The sequence below is a fragment of the Vombatus ursinus genome, unplaced genomic scaffold (assembly GCF_900497805.2).
Source record: "Vombatus ursinus unplaced genomic scaffold, bare-nosed wombat genome assembly UNPS02008961.1, whole genome shotgun sequence".
NCBI classification, from domain to species: Eukaryota; Metazoa; Chordata; class Mammalia; order Diprotodontia; family Vombatidae; genus Vombatus; species Vombatus ursinus.
The window spans coordinates 9,266,408-9,283,522 of record NW_020948739.1 but is presented as its reverse complement, the minus strand read 5'-3'; the positions used below and the strand labels follow the sequence as shown (position 1 = coordinate 9,283,522).

The window sequence follows — 17,115 nt, the reverse complement described above, 5'->3', positions numbered from 1 at the left end:
AAGCACACAGATATACAGAATAAATAGAGAGTAAATAAATTCAAGGTAGTTAGGGAGAAAGAAAATTAGCAGTTTGGAATATGAAGGGGTGAAGAGTCACCTCCCTAAAAAACCCAAGTACATCTTCAGGTGAGAGTCCAAAACACAAAGGAATCTGGAAGATTTAAAGACCATGGGGCAAAGTGGGACTCACTAGAGAGAAGAATTGCATCAATTATTTATGGTCTATTATGAATCCTTAAAATGTTTTCTGCCTTTATGTGGGGCATACTTAAAGGCTGTTCTGTATTTGATATATGCATTATTACCTTAAGTTTTTACAAAAGACCTGGGAACTCTTCTATTTAAAAAAAAAAAAATGGAATGTAAGCTCTTTGAGGATGAGGATAGAGTCTGTTTTATTTTCATTTTTGAATTCCCCAGGACCAAGCACAGTGCCTGGCACAGAGTAGGTGCTATGTTTGTTGATTGATCTGTGGAAACCTAGACATGAGCTATATTTTAGCTATATTCTGTGATTTCTTAAACGCATCTTTGGATTCCCTCTAAGACAAAGACAAAATGATTGGGGAGGGGTGGTGCTGAACCCAAGATTAGACCTGGTCCACATAAACTCATAGCTTGGGGTGCTAGGTCATAGTTTATATTTCTATCTGTCATACAGCCCTAATTCTCAGTTGTTCACAAAACTGCAACAAACATTGTGTAGGAATGGGTAGAACAGTTACCAGAAAATGGTTGATTGTAATCAACCATTAATAGAGAGATTAGCTTTAGTCATCACTTGGCATTTTCATTTCTTCTGTGGCCCAAGGGGCATCACCTTAAAATGAAGGAAATCCAGATAGTATCCATCATAAATCTTTCTTATTGCCTTCGTAGGGAAAATGAGAAAGAAAGCCCATTGGCTATAGGATTTTCAGTGCATGAAAAATAAAGAGTTGAATTAGATGTTCTCTCAAGTACCTCCCAGCTCTAAATCCTATTGATATTGGCTACATATCCTCTCAGCAAAGAAAGGGTTAAAAGCAACACAAATCTACTGTACCTTCCACAAACCTGCTGGTCTCTGCTGTTTTCCATTTTTTTTTATTTCTCAGGGCAAAGATGACTTGTTAATCAATTTTAGGATCATGACTTTACAACTAAAAGAAACCTTAGAGATCATCTACAGCCATATTTTTGTAGAAAGAAAAAAGTAAAGAGTGATTTGCAGAGTCAAAGAGTCCAGACCTTCTGAAGGCAGATCCAGCACTCTTTCCATTCCATTGCATTGCCTCCCAGTCTCCCAGTGATAATAATTATGACGACACTGCTGTCCTCAAAGACCTTATGTTCAAGTTGACAAGGCAAGCAGAAACAGATAGATGAGAAACAGAATAAAAAAGAGAGTGAGGAAAAGCAGTGTAGCAAAATGAAGCAAGACATCATTGAGTCTGACAGGATGTACCATAGTCCATACCCACAGCGACACTGCCCCCACCCCAAAGGCACGAAGTACATTTTTTCTCTCTTCTTTAGGGCTACGTTTGATTAATTTGATTACATAACAGTGTTGCTGTGCTGTTCATTTACAATGTTGTAATCATTGTGTATATTGTCTTCTTGGTTCAACTAATTTCACTTTATATCAGTTCATATAAGACTTTTCATGCATCTCTGTATTTTTTTTGCACAAAGCTGAAAATCTGTATTGTAAACAACTCACTTTTTATAAATAAACTATGTTCAACATATTATTTTCAAAGCTGTGCTGCTTGTCTGTTTCCTAATAACTTTTATTTTTTTCTCTTCTAGGGATTTTATAAGATTCTCCAATGAACTTTTATTAACCCAATATTCAACTGTGATTCCAGAGGATCATTGATAAAGAATGCTTCCTACCTCCTGATAGAGAGGTGATGGGCTCAATATGCAGAAAGAGATCCACATTTTTGGAGATAGCCAAATAGAAATATAGGAATTTCCCAATATGAGAAGTTGTTTTGCTTGACTATGGATACATATAATAAGGTTTTCATCGTTTTTTTTTTCAGTGCATGGGAAGGTGAGAAAGAAACTAAATGCTTTTAATTTAAAAAAAATGTTTAATTAAAAATGCATCAATAACTATCTACTTTTTTTTTCTTTTTTCATTCAGTTTGGTAACCTCATCACTAAACCTTCCTTTCTCATCCCCCCAATTAAAAGAAAGAAAAACAACATCCTTTTATTTGATATGCACGGTCAGGCAAAACAAATCCCTATATTGATCATGTCTGAAAATCTATACCACATTCTTCACCTTGAGTTCATCACTTCTCTGTGAAGACGATTAACATTTGTTAAAAGAGGAGGAAGAGAAGGAAACAAGCATTTAGTGAGCACCTACTATGTACCAGGCACTGTGCTAAGTGCTTTACCTCATTTGATCCTCATGACAACCCTGGGCAATAAGTGTTGTTATTATCTCCATTTTACAGTTGAGGAAACTGAGGTAAACAAGAGGGTAAATGACTTGTCCAGGGTCACACAGCTAGTATCTGAGGCCAGATTTGAATTCAGGTCATCCTGATGCTAGGCCCAATACTCTTAACCACTGGACCACTTAGCTATCTCAACTGAGCAAAATGCCACTTCAAAGGTTCTCTCTCAACAAAGCATCTCCCATGCATAAGTCAAAACCATACACGATTCCCTGAAAGACAAATAACAGAGAAGGCTTGGTTCAATAACTTTCTGCTTATTAATATCAAACAAGGCATAAAACAGAGAGACATATGCCAGCCAAAGGTGTTTGCCATTCTCATGAAATACATCCATGTCAAAATAGAACAAACCACAGCTAACCACTTTGGATGATTCACATGGACACTAATGCCACTTCCAGAAGGAACCTAAAAAAGTATTGTCAACAATGACAAAGACTTGGGCAGAAATTGAAGACTACTGCAGGGCAGGGAGGAAGAGAAGTTGTGTGGTTTTTTTTTTTCCCCACTGTTGTCCCTTAAAGGAAAGGGATGCAGAAGAGGGGGAAAAATGAATTTTGGGAAGTGGACAGCTGGATAAGAAGGTGATATCTGAGAATGGAATTTGGATTTCTGGACTATGGCTTAAAATATAGGGATGACAGATTTCCTGCTAAGAGATGAAATAGAACTAACAAAGTCTGGTAAGAATATATTTGCCAGGTGAGTTGCAAATCTAATTAAAAAGGTTTTAAACTAAAAAGAATGGAGAAAGGGGCAGCCAGGTGGCAAAGTGGATAGAGCACTGGTTCCGGAGTTAGGAGGACCTGAGTTCAAATTCAGCTTCAGACACTTACTGTGTGACCTTGGGCAAGTCATTTAACCCCAATTGCCTCAATAACAACATCAAAAAAAAAAGGTTGGGGAAGAAAGATGACAACCTATGTCTTGTAGCTACTATGGAGAGTAGCTGTAAAGAAAGAAAGAAAATAGTAGTTGAGATGCCCAGAAATTTACAGGAGGGAAAAAATTCCAAGAAAAGAGTAGTAAAGCCATTGGCCTAAAAAGTCTACATAAAATATTTAAAGTTTAGGCAACAAACAAAGGAAATTAGAGGGCCTACTGCAAGAAGACAAATTTGAATTTATAGATATGACTTGGAGAAATGAAACTTACCTGAGCTGGGAAGGGAAACTTCATCTCCACCCTCCCCAACAAATATACACATTTATCTTGAATTCCAACAAGCATTTATTTAGCATTTACCAAGCACAGAGCACAAGGATTAACCCTGATGGGGCTACAAAGATGACATCATTCAATCGGCAAGTTATTCCATCTACCACACAGCTGCTCAAACTGAATTTCCAAAACCCAGGTCTAATCATGACATGCCCTGACAATAAATTCTGCTGGCCCCCTTTAACCCTAGGAGCAAACGTAAACTACTCTGTCCTTTAAAGCCCTTTTCAAAACCTGGCCCCAACCTACCTTTCCAACCTTATTACTAAGCTTCTTTCTGCTTTCTACCATTCAAGTAATTTGGCCTTTTTACTCTTCCTTAGTTGTGGCATTCCATTTCCTATCTCTGTAGTCAACTAGCATTTATGAAGCACCTAATATGTGCTAGGCCCTGTACTAAGTGCTGGACAAGCACTGGCCCCAAGTGCCAGCAGTGACTGGACAGTGCAGCATCTAGGCAAAATGTAAAGTGCCTGATTAGCAGTTTTGACAAACTGCCTTATGTTCTAATGAGGCTTAAATTTTAGCCTCCTAGCAAACATAGTTTTAAGTTAAATTATGGGTGCCTGTTAATTCTATTAAAGTATGCTGTCATTCTTCCATGTTTAGTATTTCCACGTAAGAATAAACTAGCAGGGGCAGCTAGGTGGTGCAGCAGATAGAGCACCGGCCCTGGATTCAGGAGGATCTGAGTTCAAATATGACCTCAGACACATAACACTTACTAGCTGTGTGACCCTGGGCAAGTCACTTAACCCTGTTGCCTAACCAAAAAAAAAAAAAAAGAATAAACTAGCAGTCCAATTCCCAATTTATTTTTACAAATTGAGTACCTTTTTACTTCCTTTTTATTAGGAAAACCCTTGACTCATAGGCTATAACTTTTACTAAATTAGCATGGTTCCATTTGGGATGCTAGGCTTGGGGTTTGCTATCAAGCTTATCAGTTTAAGAAATGGAGCCTCTTTCACAGTAGAGGCAGCCTCTGCCTCCCCAAGCACTGGACTCAGTCCACAAACCACAATGTCTGCATACAAGAAACGAAGGGGCAAGTGTTCTAGACTCTGTGGGCTCAGTCACAGTTATCTGGCTCTCCAGATAAGCAAAAACAAAATTAATTCAAGGTAATTTAGGGGTAGAATGGAAAAGTTAGTAGCTATGGGGGATCCACTAATAAAACATTGTGGAACACAATAGAGTATATGATACTTTCATTTAATGCTATGTCCAAATGCCAAATGGATCCTTGTTCCACTGAGGAGGCTTTTTTTCCCCTTGACAAGGCGTAAAATTCCAGGAAAAGGTTAGCCCCTATGATCACTATACATATTTCTTGCCTTCTCCTAGGTACTCGTTGCTACTTTAATAACACATTGATGATTCAAGTCCATTCAACAAACATCTTTTAAGCAGCTGCTAAGTTCAGCTATACTCATAAAACTGTGAGAAGGCACCCAAGTTGTACTTTGAAGAAAGATAAGATAGGAATTCTAAGAGAGGGAGATTAAAAGGATGTTCAATTCAGATGTGGGGAACTGTCTTTGAAAGCATGGAGGAGATGGAAATGTTGTGTACGGTGAATAACTAACTGTTCTATTTGACTAGCATGGAAAATGCATGAAGAGGAATAATACGAAATAACAATGGAAAGTTAGGTTTGTCATACTGTATAGGGCTTAAAATACCAAGGTGAAAATGTTGTATTTTATCCTATAGGTAGAATGATATTAATAAAGATTTCTGAGTACAGGAATATCAAAATTGGATCTGTATTTTAGGGATATTAATTTGGGAGATGCACAGAGAATCATTAGAGAGGGAGTCATAAGTGACAGCTGTAAAGAGACAGATTTCAGTATAAGGTACAGTGGATAGAGAGCAGGACTTAGAGTCAGGAAGACTTGAGTTCAAATCCTGCCTCAGATACTAACTGTGTAACCCCAGGCAAGTTACTTTACCTCTCTCTCAGCCTCAGTTTCCTTATCTATAAAATGGGGATAAATAACAGCACCTACCTTTTGGGTCATTGTGAGGATCACTCAATTAACATACAAAATGCTCTGTAAACCTTAAAGAATGATGTGCTGGTTATTATTAATACATTTGTTGATGTTGTTGTTGAGTCATTTCAGTCAGGTCTGATTCTTTGGTAACCCCGTTTGGGGTTTTCTTGGCAAAGATATTAGATATTCACATAGCTAGGGTCTGAAGCCAGGTTTGAAATCAGGAAGAGGAACTCCAGGACTCCAGGCCCTGTGCTCTATGCACTACATCGACTGCACTTACTGGCTGTGTGACCCTGGGCAAGTCACTTAACCCAGTTTGCCCCAGTCTCCTCATCTGTAAAATGAGCTGGACAAGGAAATGCAAACCACTCCAGTGTCTTTGCCGAGATAACCCCAAATGGAGTCACAGAGAGTTATATATGACTAAAAGGACCCAACAACAACAACCAAAAGTAGAATTGACTTCCATAAGAGGTAATATAAGTTACTCCTCACTGCAAATCTTCCAGCAGAGGATAGAGGCGGTCACTTGTAGGAGATGTTGAAGAAGTTATTCCTGTAAGGCTGACATAATCTCAGGTATCTTTCCAACCCTATGATTCTGAAATTTTATGACTGAAAGAATCTAGTACGTTATAGTGGAAAGAAGCTGGGCTAGAAGCCAGGAGATCTGACTTTATTACTTCGCTGTGTGACTTTGAGCAAGTTACCTCACCTCTTAAGGTCTCTGCTTATTCACCTCTAAAACAAAAGGGTTGGGACTCAGATTACTTGTGTTAACAGAATATACCTACACTTGTAGCCAGGCATGGGTGGTTTTTCTGTGGGACAGCCAAAGGAAGGTGGGGCTTCCTATGAAGATATGACTCCTGATTGACTGGGAAAATGAATATTCTGCCTCAACAATGCATATCTGTGAGGAGAGAAGAGACTTCAGAGGTCATTAAAGAACACTTCTAGAAGGACTTGAGAACTACGATGTGGAGGATAAAGCACATGTTTTTCATTTTTTTCCAGATTCCATCACAGTTTATTTTAACATAAATCAGGACCCCAGGTCAAGTATAGTTACCAATCACATTCCTTTCACTCAGACCCCAGGGAAAGAAAGGATCCCAGCCCCAGACTTTGAGGTGGGGATGACAGTGGAAAGAGGGAGCAGCTCAGATCTTCCCAGGAAAAATATCTTCTGCTCTGCCATCCTATTCAGTCACCCATTACATGGGACAGAGGGATTTGTACCAAAGGCAGACAGACACATCTCTACCTTTATCAGTCATGGTGTCCTTGCAATGTTGAAAGTCTAGGTAGTTCTGCCAGCAATTTTGGGTCTGGTTCTGATTGGGGAAGCAACTGGTAGTCCTGGATCTTGGCCTGGACATCCTCAAACATGGTGGCTCCTAGATCGAGGCCACTCCTGCTGCTGATGAGGTCATCTCTGCTGTTGCTGCCACTCTCCTGGCACCCTCCCTCCCCCACCCTCCAGAGTCAATGTGACCCTCCCAAAGCACAACTTCTGAATGGCTTCTGGACACCTTCGGAGTTGGACCCGTTTAGGAGAAGCCAGCCCTCTGAGCTATCCCTTGACAAAGTTTGCAACCCTCAAGATTGCTGAAAGCAAACTTCCCCTCAGTGCTATCATTCTTTCTCCAGGTTTGAGATGAAGAACACATTTACTCTTTCATATTCTTTGGTCTATTCAGTCTGTATACCTTTCTCCAGGATTTCTGTTTATTGCTTTACTAGCATAAATGAGTTAACTCCCTATTCTGATTGTCTTTTATGAAGCCAGTTTTGGTGGGAGGGAGCTAAACTGGTGATAGGAAGCTAAGTATTATCCCTTTTGTGACTGGATTAGAGAAAGTGCCTTTTAATTCTGAACTCACTAGAACCCTAGACCTTAAAATTTTGAAGTGTGGTAAATAAGTATAATTCTATTCAATTGGAGATAGGCTTGGGTCATTAGGAGCCAGCATCTCTTCCTGCTCTTCTCAATGTCATAATATCACTGTTTTTCTTGGAGAGAGGGTGGGCCAGATCCCAGAACAGATACCTATCTACCCCAGGATACTCACACATATATCCTAAATAACCTTGGTCCCAGAGAAACACTTGCTTCCTCTTAGTAGTGATGTGAGGTACGAAGGGTGCAGAATGTTGTTACATGAGCTGTTAGACTTGTTTGTTTTGTGCAACTGTTTTTCTAACAAGCAAGGATTCAATGGGAGGAGCTATTGAGAAATAACTATAAAAAAGGGGCAGCTAGATGGCCAAGTGGACAGAATGCTGTGCTTAGAGTCGAGAAGATTAATCTCCCAGAGTTCAAATCTGGCCTGACACTAGCTGTATGACCCTGGACAAGTCACTTTACCCCTTTGCCTTAGTCTCCTCACCTGTAAAATGAGCTGGAGAAGAAAATGGCAAACCACTCCAGTGTCTTTGCCAAGAAAACCCCAAATGCTTAAGAGTTGGACACAACTGAATAATGACTCAACGATAACTATAAAAAAGGCATCAATAAAACATTAAAAAAAAAAACCAACTCTGGATTCCAGAAAAAATAAAACACAATAAATGGAAATGAAATGATTGTATTACCACAGAATTTCAGTGTTTGAAGGGACTTCAGTTGCCAATTTAGTCCAATCCATACTGATAAAAGAATCCCATCTTCAACCTACCTAACAAGTACTTATCCAGCTGTTGCTTTTGAAGATCTCCAAAGAAGGAGGAATCCATTACAGTTATCCCTTTCACATCTCAACTTTCCCCATTGTGATTTTGATATATCTCAGGTTGGTATAAGAAATTAAATGGGAATTTTTTGGGAGTTTTGCAGAAGCCAAAGATAACACATGAAGGCTACCAGCAGACAACACAGAAAAAGTTTAGAAACTCAGAAATGCATGAAATGTATGTATAGTATTGTATAATACTGATGTGGCTTAGAGGTTCACAGATGCTGGGACCCCAAAATCACAATACTCGGGTCCTGCCCGAAAGAATTTGACCCTTCTTTCAGCCAAAGACAAGGTTTATTAGAACATCCATCATATTGGGCAGACTCTTAAGGAGTCTGAACATTAGTAAGCTATTGGCTACATTTTAAGAATCTAAGCAGTGGCTACATTTTAGGAATATGAGTAGTGGCTAGATTTTAAGAATCTAAGCATCTTAATGGAGATGAGATGGACCTTATATACAGAAAGACTATGGGAGGGATCTAGGAGTGGCCAAGTAGTCTATGAGGTAATAGAATTCCAGGGAAATGGAGCCTAGATAGGGTGGGACGTGGCCTGGGCCATAGGGAGGCAAGACAATGGAGGGGAGATTGGGTATAGCCACAACGAAAGGCCAGTTGATGGGATTATAGCTCAGGTGAACGCCAGAGATTTGGCCATGTGAGAAAGTCCAGGGTTTTTCCTTTTTGGGGCCCAGATCCCAACCCCATCAATACCAACCCAAATTTTACAAATAAGGCACTGTAAACATCCTGTAAAAGAAGAAGGGAATATTCAGACTTCTCTGATACAAAAGGAGGGTCAAAATATTTTATGAGAATTTTGCAGAAGGGGGCGGGCATCCCCTTACCTCCTTGATGTAGAAGGGATAACTGAACTTCCTAGGGTAGCCTTTTTCACTTTTGGACAGACTGAGGGATATTTAAGATCTCTTTTAGGCCTATGAAGTCCTTGGTTGGTCATAATGCTCAATGTTCCCTTAGTCCCCTTTGCCAATATCACGTACGGGTTTTAGGTGTTAGCTATTGGATATAGTGGTATGATAGTAGGAGATCTCTGTATTCTTTGATTCTTAAGCCCTAGAAGGCTTCAGATCCCACCCAAGGGCCCAGAGGTCCTAATCCAAGAATATCTCATGTGCGGCCCACTATATCAAGCTATGTGCTACAGTTTCACTGTACTCTCCTGCTATCTTCTTAAAGTCAGCTGGCTATGCTTCCTTCCTAACTCTCCATAGCTGCTTCCTCTCTCCCTTCGTATCTGAACCTTAATCAGATCAATACTTCTTTCTATAGCCATTGGAAAGGGTGTGTCAATGTACTCCTTTTGGCAGCCATTCCAAACCAAAATAGCCTTCCCTGACCACTCAGTTGTAGTGGAAGCTCATTGAGGGCAGGAATTGACTTTGATTTTGTTTGTAATCGCTAGTACTTAGTACTGTGCGTAGCACTCAGTAAACACTTAAATGATTTTTTCATATATTCATTCACTGAATGTTAGTTTAATATTGATCAAATTCTAGCTGTTATTAACAGTGGGTTAATTGGTATATATCAGCCAATGAGACTTATTCAAAATAAACTCAAACACTTAAAAAAAAAAGCCTGAGGAATGAATGGATTTACAAGTCAGGCATCTCTAAAGATAATTTAATGGATCTCATTAATATAGGCATTCCCTCCATTAGTATCCCATGAAATTCTTGTCTCTTGGGCAGCTAGGTGGCACAGTGGATAGAGCACCGGCCCTGAAGTCAGGAGGACCTGAGTTCAAATTTGGCCTCAGACCAAATACTTGACACTTACTAGCTGTGTGACCCTGGGTAAGTCACTTAACCCCAATTGCCTTAAAAAAAAAAAAAAAGAAAGAAAAGAAATTCTTGTCTCTTATCTCCCATAAATCATCCAAAGATTCATATTCTTTTTCCAACCTTCACCTCCTGGCTTGCTTTAGTTCTCAACTAAAATTTTACATTCCACCAAAAAAACACACAAAAACCCCCCCACAAAAAACAAACAACTTTCCAGGTCCCCCTTAACACCAGTGTCTTTCCTCTGAGATTGCATCCAATTTATCCAGTATTTATCTTGTTTATATGTACATAGCTGTTCTGCATTTTCTCCATTAGATTGTGAGCTCTTTAAGGGCAAGGAACTGTTCTTTCTGTGTGTTCCTAGCACCTAGTATAGTGCCTGGCACATAGGAATTGCTTAATAAATGCTTGTTGACCTGACTTGACTGGTACCTACTAGATGAGAAGTACTAGGGAAACAAAGATGTCCCTGACTTTGAGGAGCTTACATTCTATGGGGGGAAATAACATGCATAGGAATAAGTAAATCCAATCTATATATGAAGTAAATACAAAATAATTTCAGGGAGGAGTGATGAGTACTACCTGGAAGAATTAAGAAAGGGTCTTGAGGAGGAGGGAGCATTTGAGTTGAACCTTGAATGGAGATGGGGATTAGACAATCTGCCTAAACTCTGTAGACCTTCCTCTGTTGGGGTTTTTGGATTTTTTTTTAGCCTTCTGTGGGTATCACCATCTGTCATCCCTCCCACAACCCTTGAAAGATATAACCATATAACTGGAGAGGCTTTCATACTTCAAGTGAATATTTCTGGCATTTTAATTTACATTGAATACTAGTCTCTTTCTCCGATTATGAGACATCTGTTATAACTTGGTTGGGCGGTTAACTAAATGGGGGAGAATCTTATTACCTATCGAACTTTTAAAAATATTAGACCTGGAAGGGACCTTAAACAGCATCTGCTCCAACCCCCTCAATTTTACAGATAATGAAATTGAACCCCAGAGAGGTAGTGACTTGTCCAAGGTCACAGGCATTAAAATTCAACCTATACCTTCAAACTCCAAATCCAGCAGTCATTCCATTGTATCACACTGGATATTAAACTTTTTACAGAGAAGTAGGTAGAATTTATTATTACGATCATATTTGACCTAAACTGGTATGCTTGCTATATTCAAAGTAATTTATTTAGATTTTAAAAATAATTTCTAAATATCCCAGTTCCTCTTACTACAGAGAAGTCGACTAGCATTTATTAACCACCTCCTATATGCTAGACACTGTGATAAATGGTAGAGATACAAAAAAAAAAAAGAGAGAGAGAGAGGGGGGAGGGTTTAAAAAAGAAAAAAAACAGTCCCTATTCTCAAGGAGCTAATGAGGAAGACAACATGCAAACAGCTATGTATAAACAGGACCTTTGCAGAGTGAATTGGAGATAATCTCAGAGGAAAGGCAGTAAGATTAAGGGAGACTGGGAAAGTCTTTTTGGAGAAGGGAGGACTTTGGCTGAGACTTGAAGGTGGTCAAGGAAGCTAGAAAACAGACATGAGGAGGGGGAGTGTTCCAGGTATGGGGGACAGCCAATGAAAGCACTTGGAGCTAGGAGATGTGTGGTGCCATGGATGAAGAAAAATCAGCAGGGAGGTCAGAGTCACTGGATCTTAGTATGTGGAAGGGAGTAAAATACAAGAAGACTGGAAAGGTAGGAAGGTGCTAAGTTATAAAAGGTTGTAAAAGCCAAACAATATTTTGTATTTGATTTGGAGATAATTTTGTCATATGAGTAACACCTAATCCATTGAGACCTCAACTGTTTCTCAAATTCACTTATCTTCAATATAACCTAAAAGCAAAAGATAAGGGATTATCTTTGTGAAATTGTTCAGGTCTTGTTGGACAACCTGATTCTAAGCTATGATATGACTCATATATAAGATATTAGAGAGGAATAATCTTAGTACAGCCAAGTTAGCTTAGGAAGAATTCTTTTATATAGACTTTTGCCTCACTCCTCATGCATTATTTCTGAATTTATATTTTCTTTTACATATAAATATCTGTGTGTAAACACAAGATGGCTGTGACATGATAAAGGAAAGAGGCAGCAGGTATCAGAAGCAAGGGCCCTAAAATCCTAGGAATAGTAGTGGCAGAGGAAGAGATGAAAGGTAATTAGGATCAGCTATAGTCAGAGAGGAGGGCCTGGAGTCAAGAAGACCTGAGTTAAAATCCAACCTCAGACACTCACTAGTTGTGAGAACCTGGGCAAGTCAATTACCCTCAGCTTGCCTTAAATCACTGGAGAAGGAAATGGCAAACTGCACCAGTATCTTTGCCAAGAAAACCCCAGTGAGATCATGAAGAGTCAGACATGACTGAACAATAAGAACAACAATAAGGGTCAGAGAACCAAATAGGAATAAGGGGCCAAGATGGCCCTGAAAACCTAGTCTCTTAAATCACGGATTAGAGATTAGTGCAGGTGTAGAAATTGGTGAAGGAGGAAGCCCGGGGCCCAATCAGTTCTAAGCAGAAGCTGGCAGCCTGGTTTACCTGCCCATAGATTAGGCCTAGAGCTAGCTCCTTTAAATATCTACCCTCATTAGGAAAGGAAGGTACCTCTTTTAAATACTCTTCACCAAATACTAAGGGCCTTCTTTTGCTTTGTGTCTCAGATAAGTAATTTTCATATCCAGCACTGAAGTGACCATTAGTCCACATAAATGGAAAAACTTGGGGTAAAGATTATCTCCTCAGTCTATCCCAAACCACGATGTTCTCCAAGGACATTAGAAGCAGCCAGTTTTTACCTCTTCTCTTTTTCTCTGAATCTAGGTGGGGAAGGTCACTTCCAGCTTGGATATGTTATAATACCTTTGAATATTTCAGAATCTACACTGCTTCTGCTCTTTCAATTCTCTATCCCTTCCTCTCACTCCCCACCCAGCATGGACTCTTCTCCAGGTTTCCCCTGCTTAGATTGTATTTCTGTAGCATACTTTGGTGCATGGGAGAAGGCACTGTATTCTCATGGAATGTAATTGCCTTAAGGTCTTGCAAGACAACCTGATGCTAAATTGTGATGTGACTCAACTATATGGAACAGCCCCTGACAGGAAATACTGCTTCTAGTACAGACAGAGTGCTTCCTCTGACTGCAGCAGGTGCTAAAACCCAGCTGAGCTGCTTTAGCACAGGCTGCTTATATCAACAGGATGGGGCAGACTGAGCGGAAGGAAGCCTGGAATAAGGGACAACCCTGCAGACAGAAACAAGGAAAGGGGGAGGAAGGAAAAATTGCCTGGCACCATTTAACTGGAAGACCTCCAACTGATTCAGGACAGGCAGTGATAGGAGCCCATCCAGTCTTCCTCTGCACAATTCCTTGAGCATCTTTGGCACTGAATAAATGTATTATTATTATTACTATCATATTTGACCTAAACTGGTATGCTTGCTATATTCAAAGTAATTTATTTAGATTTTAAAAATAATTTCTAAATATCCCAATTCCTCTTGCTACATTTCTGAGATAGATAGGAAGGAGGCAAAGCATTCTAATCAGACAGGTGAGAAAACTGAGACACTGTAATTTAAGCCAGTTTTGGAGCTGGAAATAGAATGTTTTCTTATTCTAGACAATGAGTTTAAAATTTTAAAATATTCTATTGTTATTGTGAAATTGTCAAACATCGACAGACATTTCCTTAATGCAAAAAAACAGAAACAGGATGGTAGGGCACTATGAATCTCTATTACAGCTTGTTTTTTTAAAGTATGTATTAAATTTAACTTGGTGGTTCTAACACTGCCCTGCTAGTCTGTATCCCCTTCTGGACTTCCAACAGAACCACTGGATTCAAGTCCCAGAATATGTGTTCCAGTAGTAGATGGACAATACAAGCTCAAAAAATAGCAAAAGTGAGGAAAAACTCAGGAACAAAATAGGAACCATTAATCCTACTTAGGCAGTCAGTCAACTAGCAATTATTAATGTCCTCTTAAATGTTGGGCACTGCGCTAAGCTCAGGAAACTAGAATGACAAGGACGCATCCATAACAAAAGTGTGGGTCTGACACCTCTCTGGGAGAAAAGTGACAATGCAATGACAAAGTAGAGGTTTTACATACGTGGATCTTGCAGGGATTTGGCTGTCCTGGGGTGCTGTAAAATTTACCAGGGAGTTATTTCCGATTAAGGTACCTGAGAATGTGATTAGCCATAACCACCAACTACACACTCCCCACTGGGCTTGAGGACCCATGAAAAAAAGTGACAATTCAGGTTTATAGCTAGGGCATCTCTGGCGACCTTGGGTGTTCTGGAAGTTAGCTTGCTGGATTGGAATTTAAGTTTACAACACAAGAATATGTACTTAGGTCTTAAAATACTGGGGCGAGGAGCGTATTATTTAAACTTGGCTCAACAGTGAACCGATTACCTGCCTACAAAAATGGCGAGATGTTTCCCGCCAGACGCCTATACTTCATGATCTTTAAAAAGCTAAAATCTAGTTATTAACTCCCCAGTAGCATAGCTCATTACATCCACGATGTCGTTTCTCTAACGACTCTTGAGACTGTTAAAGATCTCCTTTCTCCTCTCGTCAGAGGACAACGCCCGCGACCCCTCTTTTGCTGGAAGAGGTAGGTAGAAGGGTCAGCCCAGGTTCACGTGCACGGGGAAAGGAGCCAGGTGTGTGCCGACCCCGAGACACTGACACTCCCCAGCCTCCTTCCTTCCCTCCTCCTCAGCGAGGAGGAACAGAAGTCGGCAAGTAGGAAATGCTTTTTAAATGAAACTAACGAAATCACTAGTATCTGGTTTCTCCCCAGCTTCCCCACTAATGGAGAACGAAGGCGCCTCTAAATGCAAATCACTTGGCTCCTGCCCCCTCGGCTGCAGCAACCACCGCCGCCCACTAGCCGCCAGCCCAGCCAAGAAGCGGCCTCCCCGCACCCCCACCCCACCCCACCCCACCCCTCCCGGCCCACCGGGCAGAGGCGTGGCCCAGGGCGGTGGGGAGCCGGGAGCGGGGAGCGGGCAGGGGCGGGGCGGAAGACAGAAGCGGACGGCCCCGGGCGTACTGACTGGGCCGGCCTGCCTAGCTGGGAGGTGGGGGTGGCGAGGCCCGAACTGGGGAATTCCTTCTCCCCACCCACGTGGTCTCCGGCCGACCCGCCGCAGCCGGGTTAATCCACCTCTCCAGTGAAAGCCTCACCCCGGCGGCGTTCCCCTGAGACACGTAGAAGGAAAGGAGGACAGAGAAGGGACAGAATGGGGGCCAAAGAAAGGTGGAGAGGGTGACACCAACTCATGCAGGGCGACTGCAGGGAGTCCCCCCCCGGGCAGAGCCGAGGGAACACGCTGCCCGGGATTGTGTACACGCTCTACTGACACTGCCTTCACGCTGCCGGGCAGCCGCTGATCACGCGTGGTCCCCAGAGCCCATTGGTCGGTGCCTCACACACCTTTGCAGCTGATTGGGCCAACGCAGACTCCGCCCCCGCCCCCTCCCGCGGCGCTAGGCAGGCTGAGCGGCTACCTGAATGGGGGGGTGGACAGACGGTGAGGAACGCTGTGGCGGCGGGAGCGGCAACGCGTGTCTCTGTTAGCCGGTCACTAGCCAGCCATGCTCAACTTCGGGTCTTCCCTCCAGCAGCCTTCGGTGAGTTGTCTGAAGATCTTTCTGCCCTTCCCTGCAGCCACCATTTCCCCAAAGGATCCAAAGGGCTACAACCCCCCCGAACCCCTCACTTCTGGCACGTCTTAACAGAGGGACTGTGGGAGTCCTGGGGTGGGGGCTTGCCATCTCGCCTCTTGGCTCATTATACTAAGAAGACGTGGGGGACGGACCGGAGGCGTCCGAGGAGAGGAAGGGTCTGTAGGATACAAATGCACTGAGAGAGACATTGGGACTCTGGAGCAGGTAGCTCTGATGAAGGATGGACGGAAGTAGGGGAGGGGGCTGCAGGACATTGGGGAGTGAGACGGGAGGGGGCCGCTTGCTGGTCTGGCACTTGAGGAGGGGAAGGTTTGGGGGCTGCGGAGTATGTAACTGAAAAGGCGGGAGGGATGAAAGGAAAGGATAGGGGTGCAGGGAAATCGGGACAGGAATGAGAGAAGAGCGGGAAGGATGGGGACAGAAAGGGTGAGAGGGGAGGTGGCTGCCCACAGTCAGGGGCATTGAGTAAAGGGGGAGCGGGGAATGGGGAGGGGTTCCCAGTTACTGACCCATGAGGGTCGGGGACAGGTGCACTAAAGGGGGGAGGCGGTAGATCTGGGAGGAGGGTGGTCTGAGTTAAGGCCAGTCTGAGGAGGTGGTATTAGAACAGGAGGTGGGGGGCTTGCAGTTTTGGGGGAAGGTGTAAGGCTGTATACGAGTGAGGTTGGGGGGGCGCCCTACTGGGGCATATGAGAAAGAGAGGGCTAAAGAATGAGATTGGGGTAATAAGAGGAAGGGGCGGCTGGACCGCGGAGGCGGAGACGAGCGGGAAGGGGGTTGTTGCAGGACATTTAGAGCTGAAGACAAGTGGGGGCGGGAGTTGCGGTAGCTAGGGATGGGGGGCTCGGAGCGCACTCAGTCTGGGAATGGGAGGGAGAAGGAAGGGAGCTGCCCCCAGCGGGCTGTCCAAAGACGGGAGTGGGCTGCAGCCCCACGGGGTGCCGGAGGACAAGAAAAGGGGTCGTAGGTGGGACAAGATCGGGGATCAGATGGAAAAGGGGGGCCGTGGGTGGCAGGGAGACGCGCCGCGTGGGGGCTGAGCTCCGCTCAGTCTGGGAGGTGGAACATCTCTGGGGGCCGCCAGTCTGGGAAATCTTGTCAGAAGGAGTGGCGGGGGCTGCGCCTCCCGG

At 42.7% G+C, this 17,115-nt stretch overlaps 1 protein-coding gene across 1 annotated transcript in view; it reads left to right on the top strand.

Annotated features, from left to right (window-relative positions):
* Positions 1 to 15,804: 15,804 nt before the first annotated feature.
* Positions 15,805 to 17,115, top strand: part of KLF10 (Kruppel like factor 10) — a 7,538-nt gene continuing 6,227 nt past the window's right edge. The window contains exon 1 of the mRNA XM_027850021.1: positions 15,805 to 15,928. Coding sequence (XP_027705822.1) covers positions 15,893 to 15,928 — 36 coding nt within the window. The 5' untranslated portion in view covers positions 15,805 to 15,892. The remainder of the gene's footprint in view (positions 15,929 to 17,115) is intronic.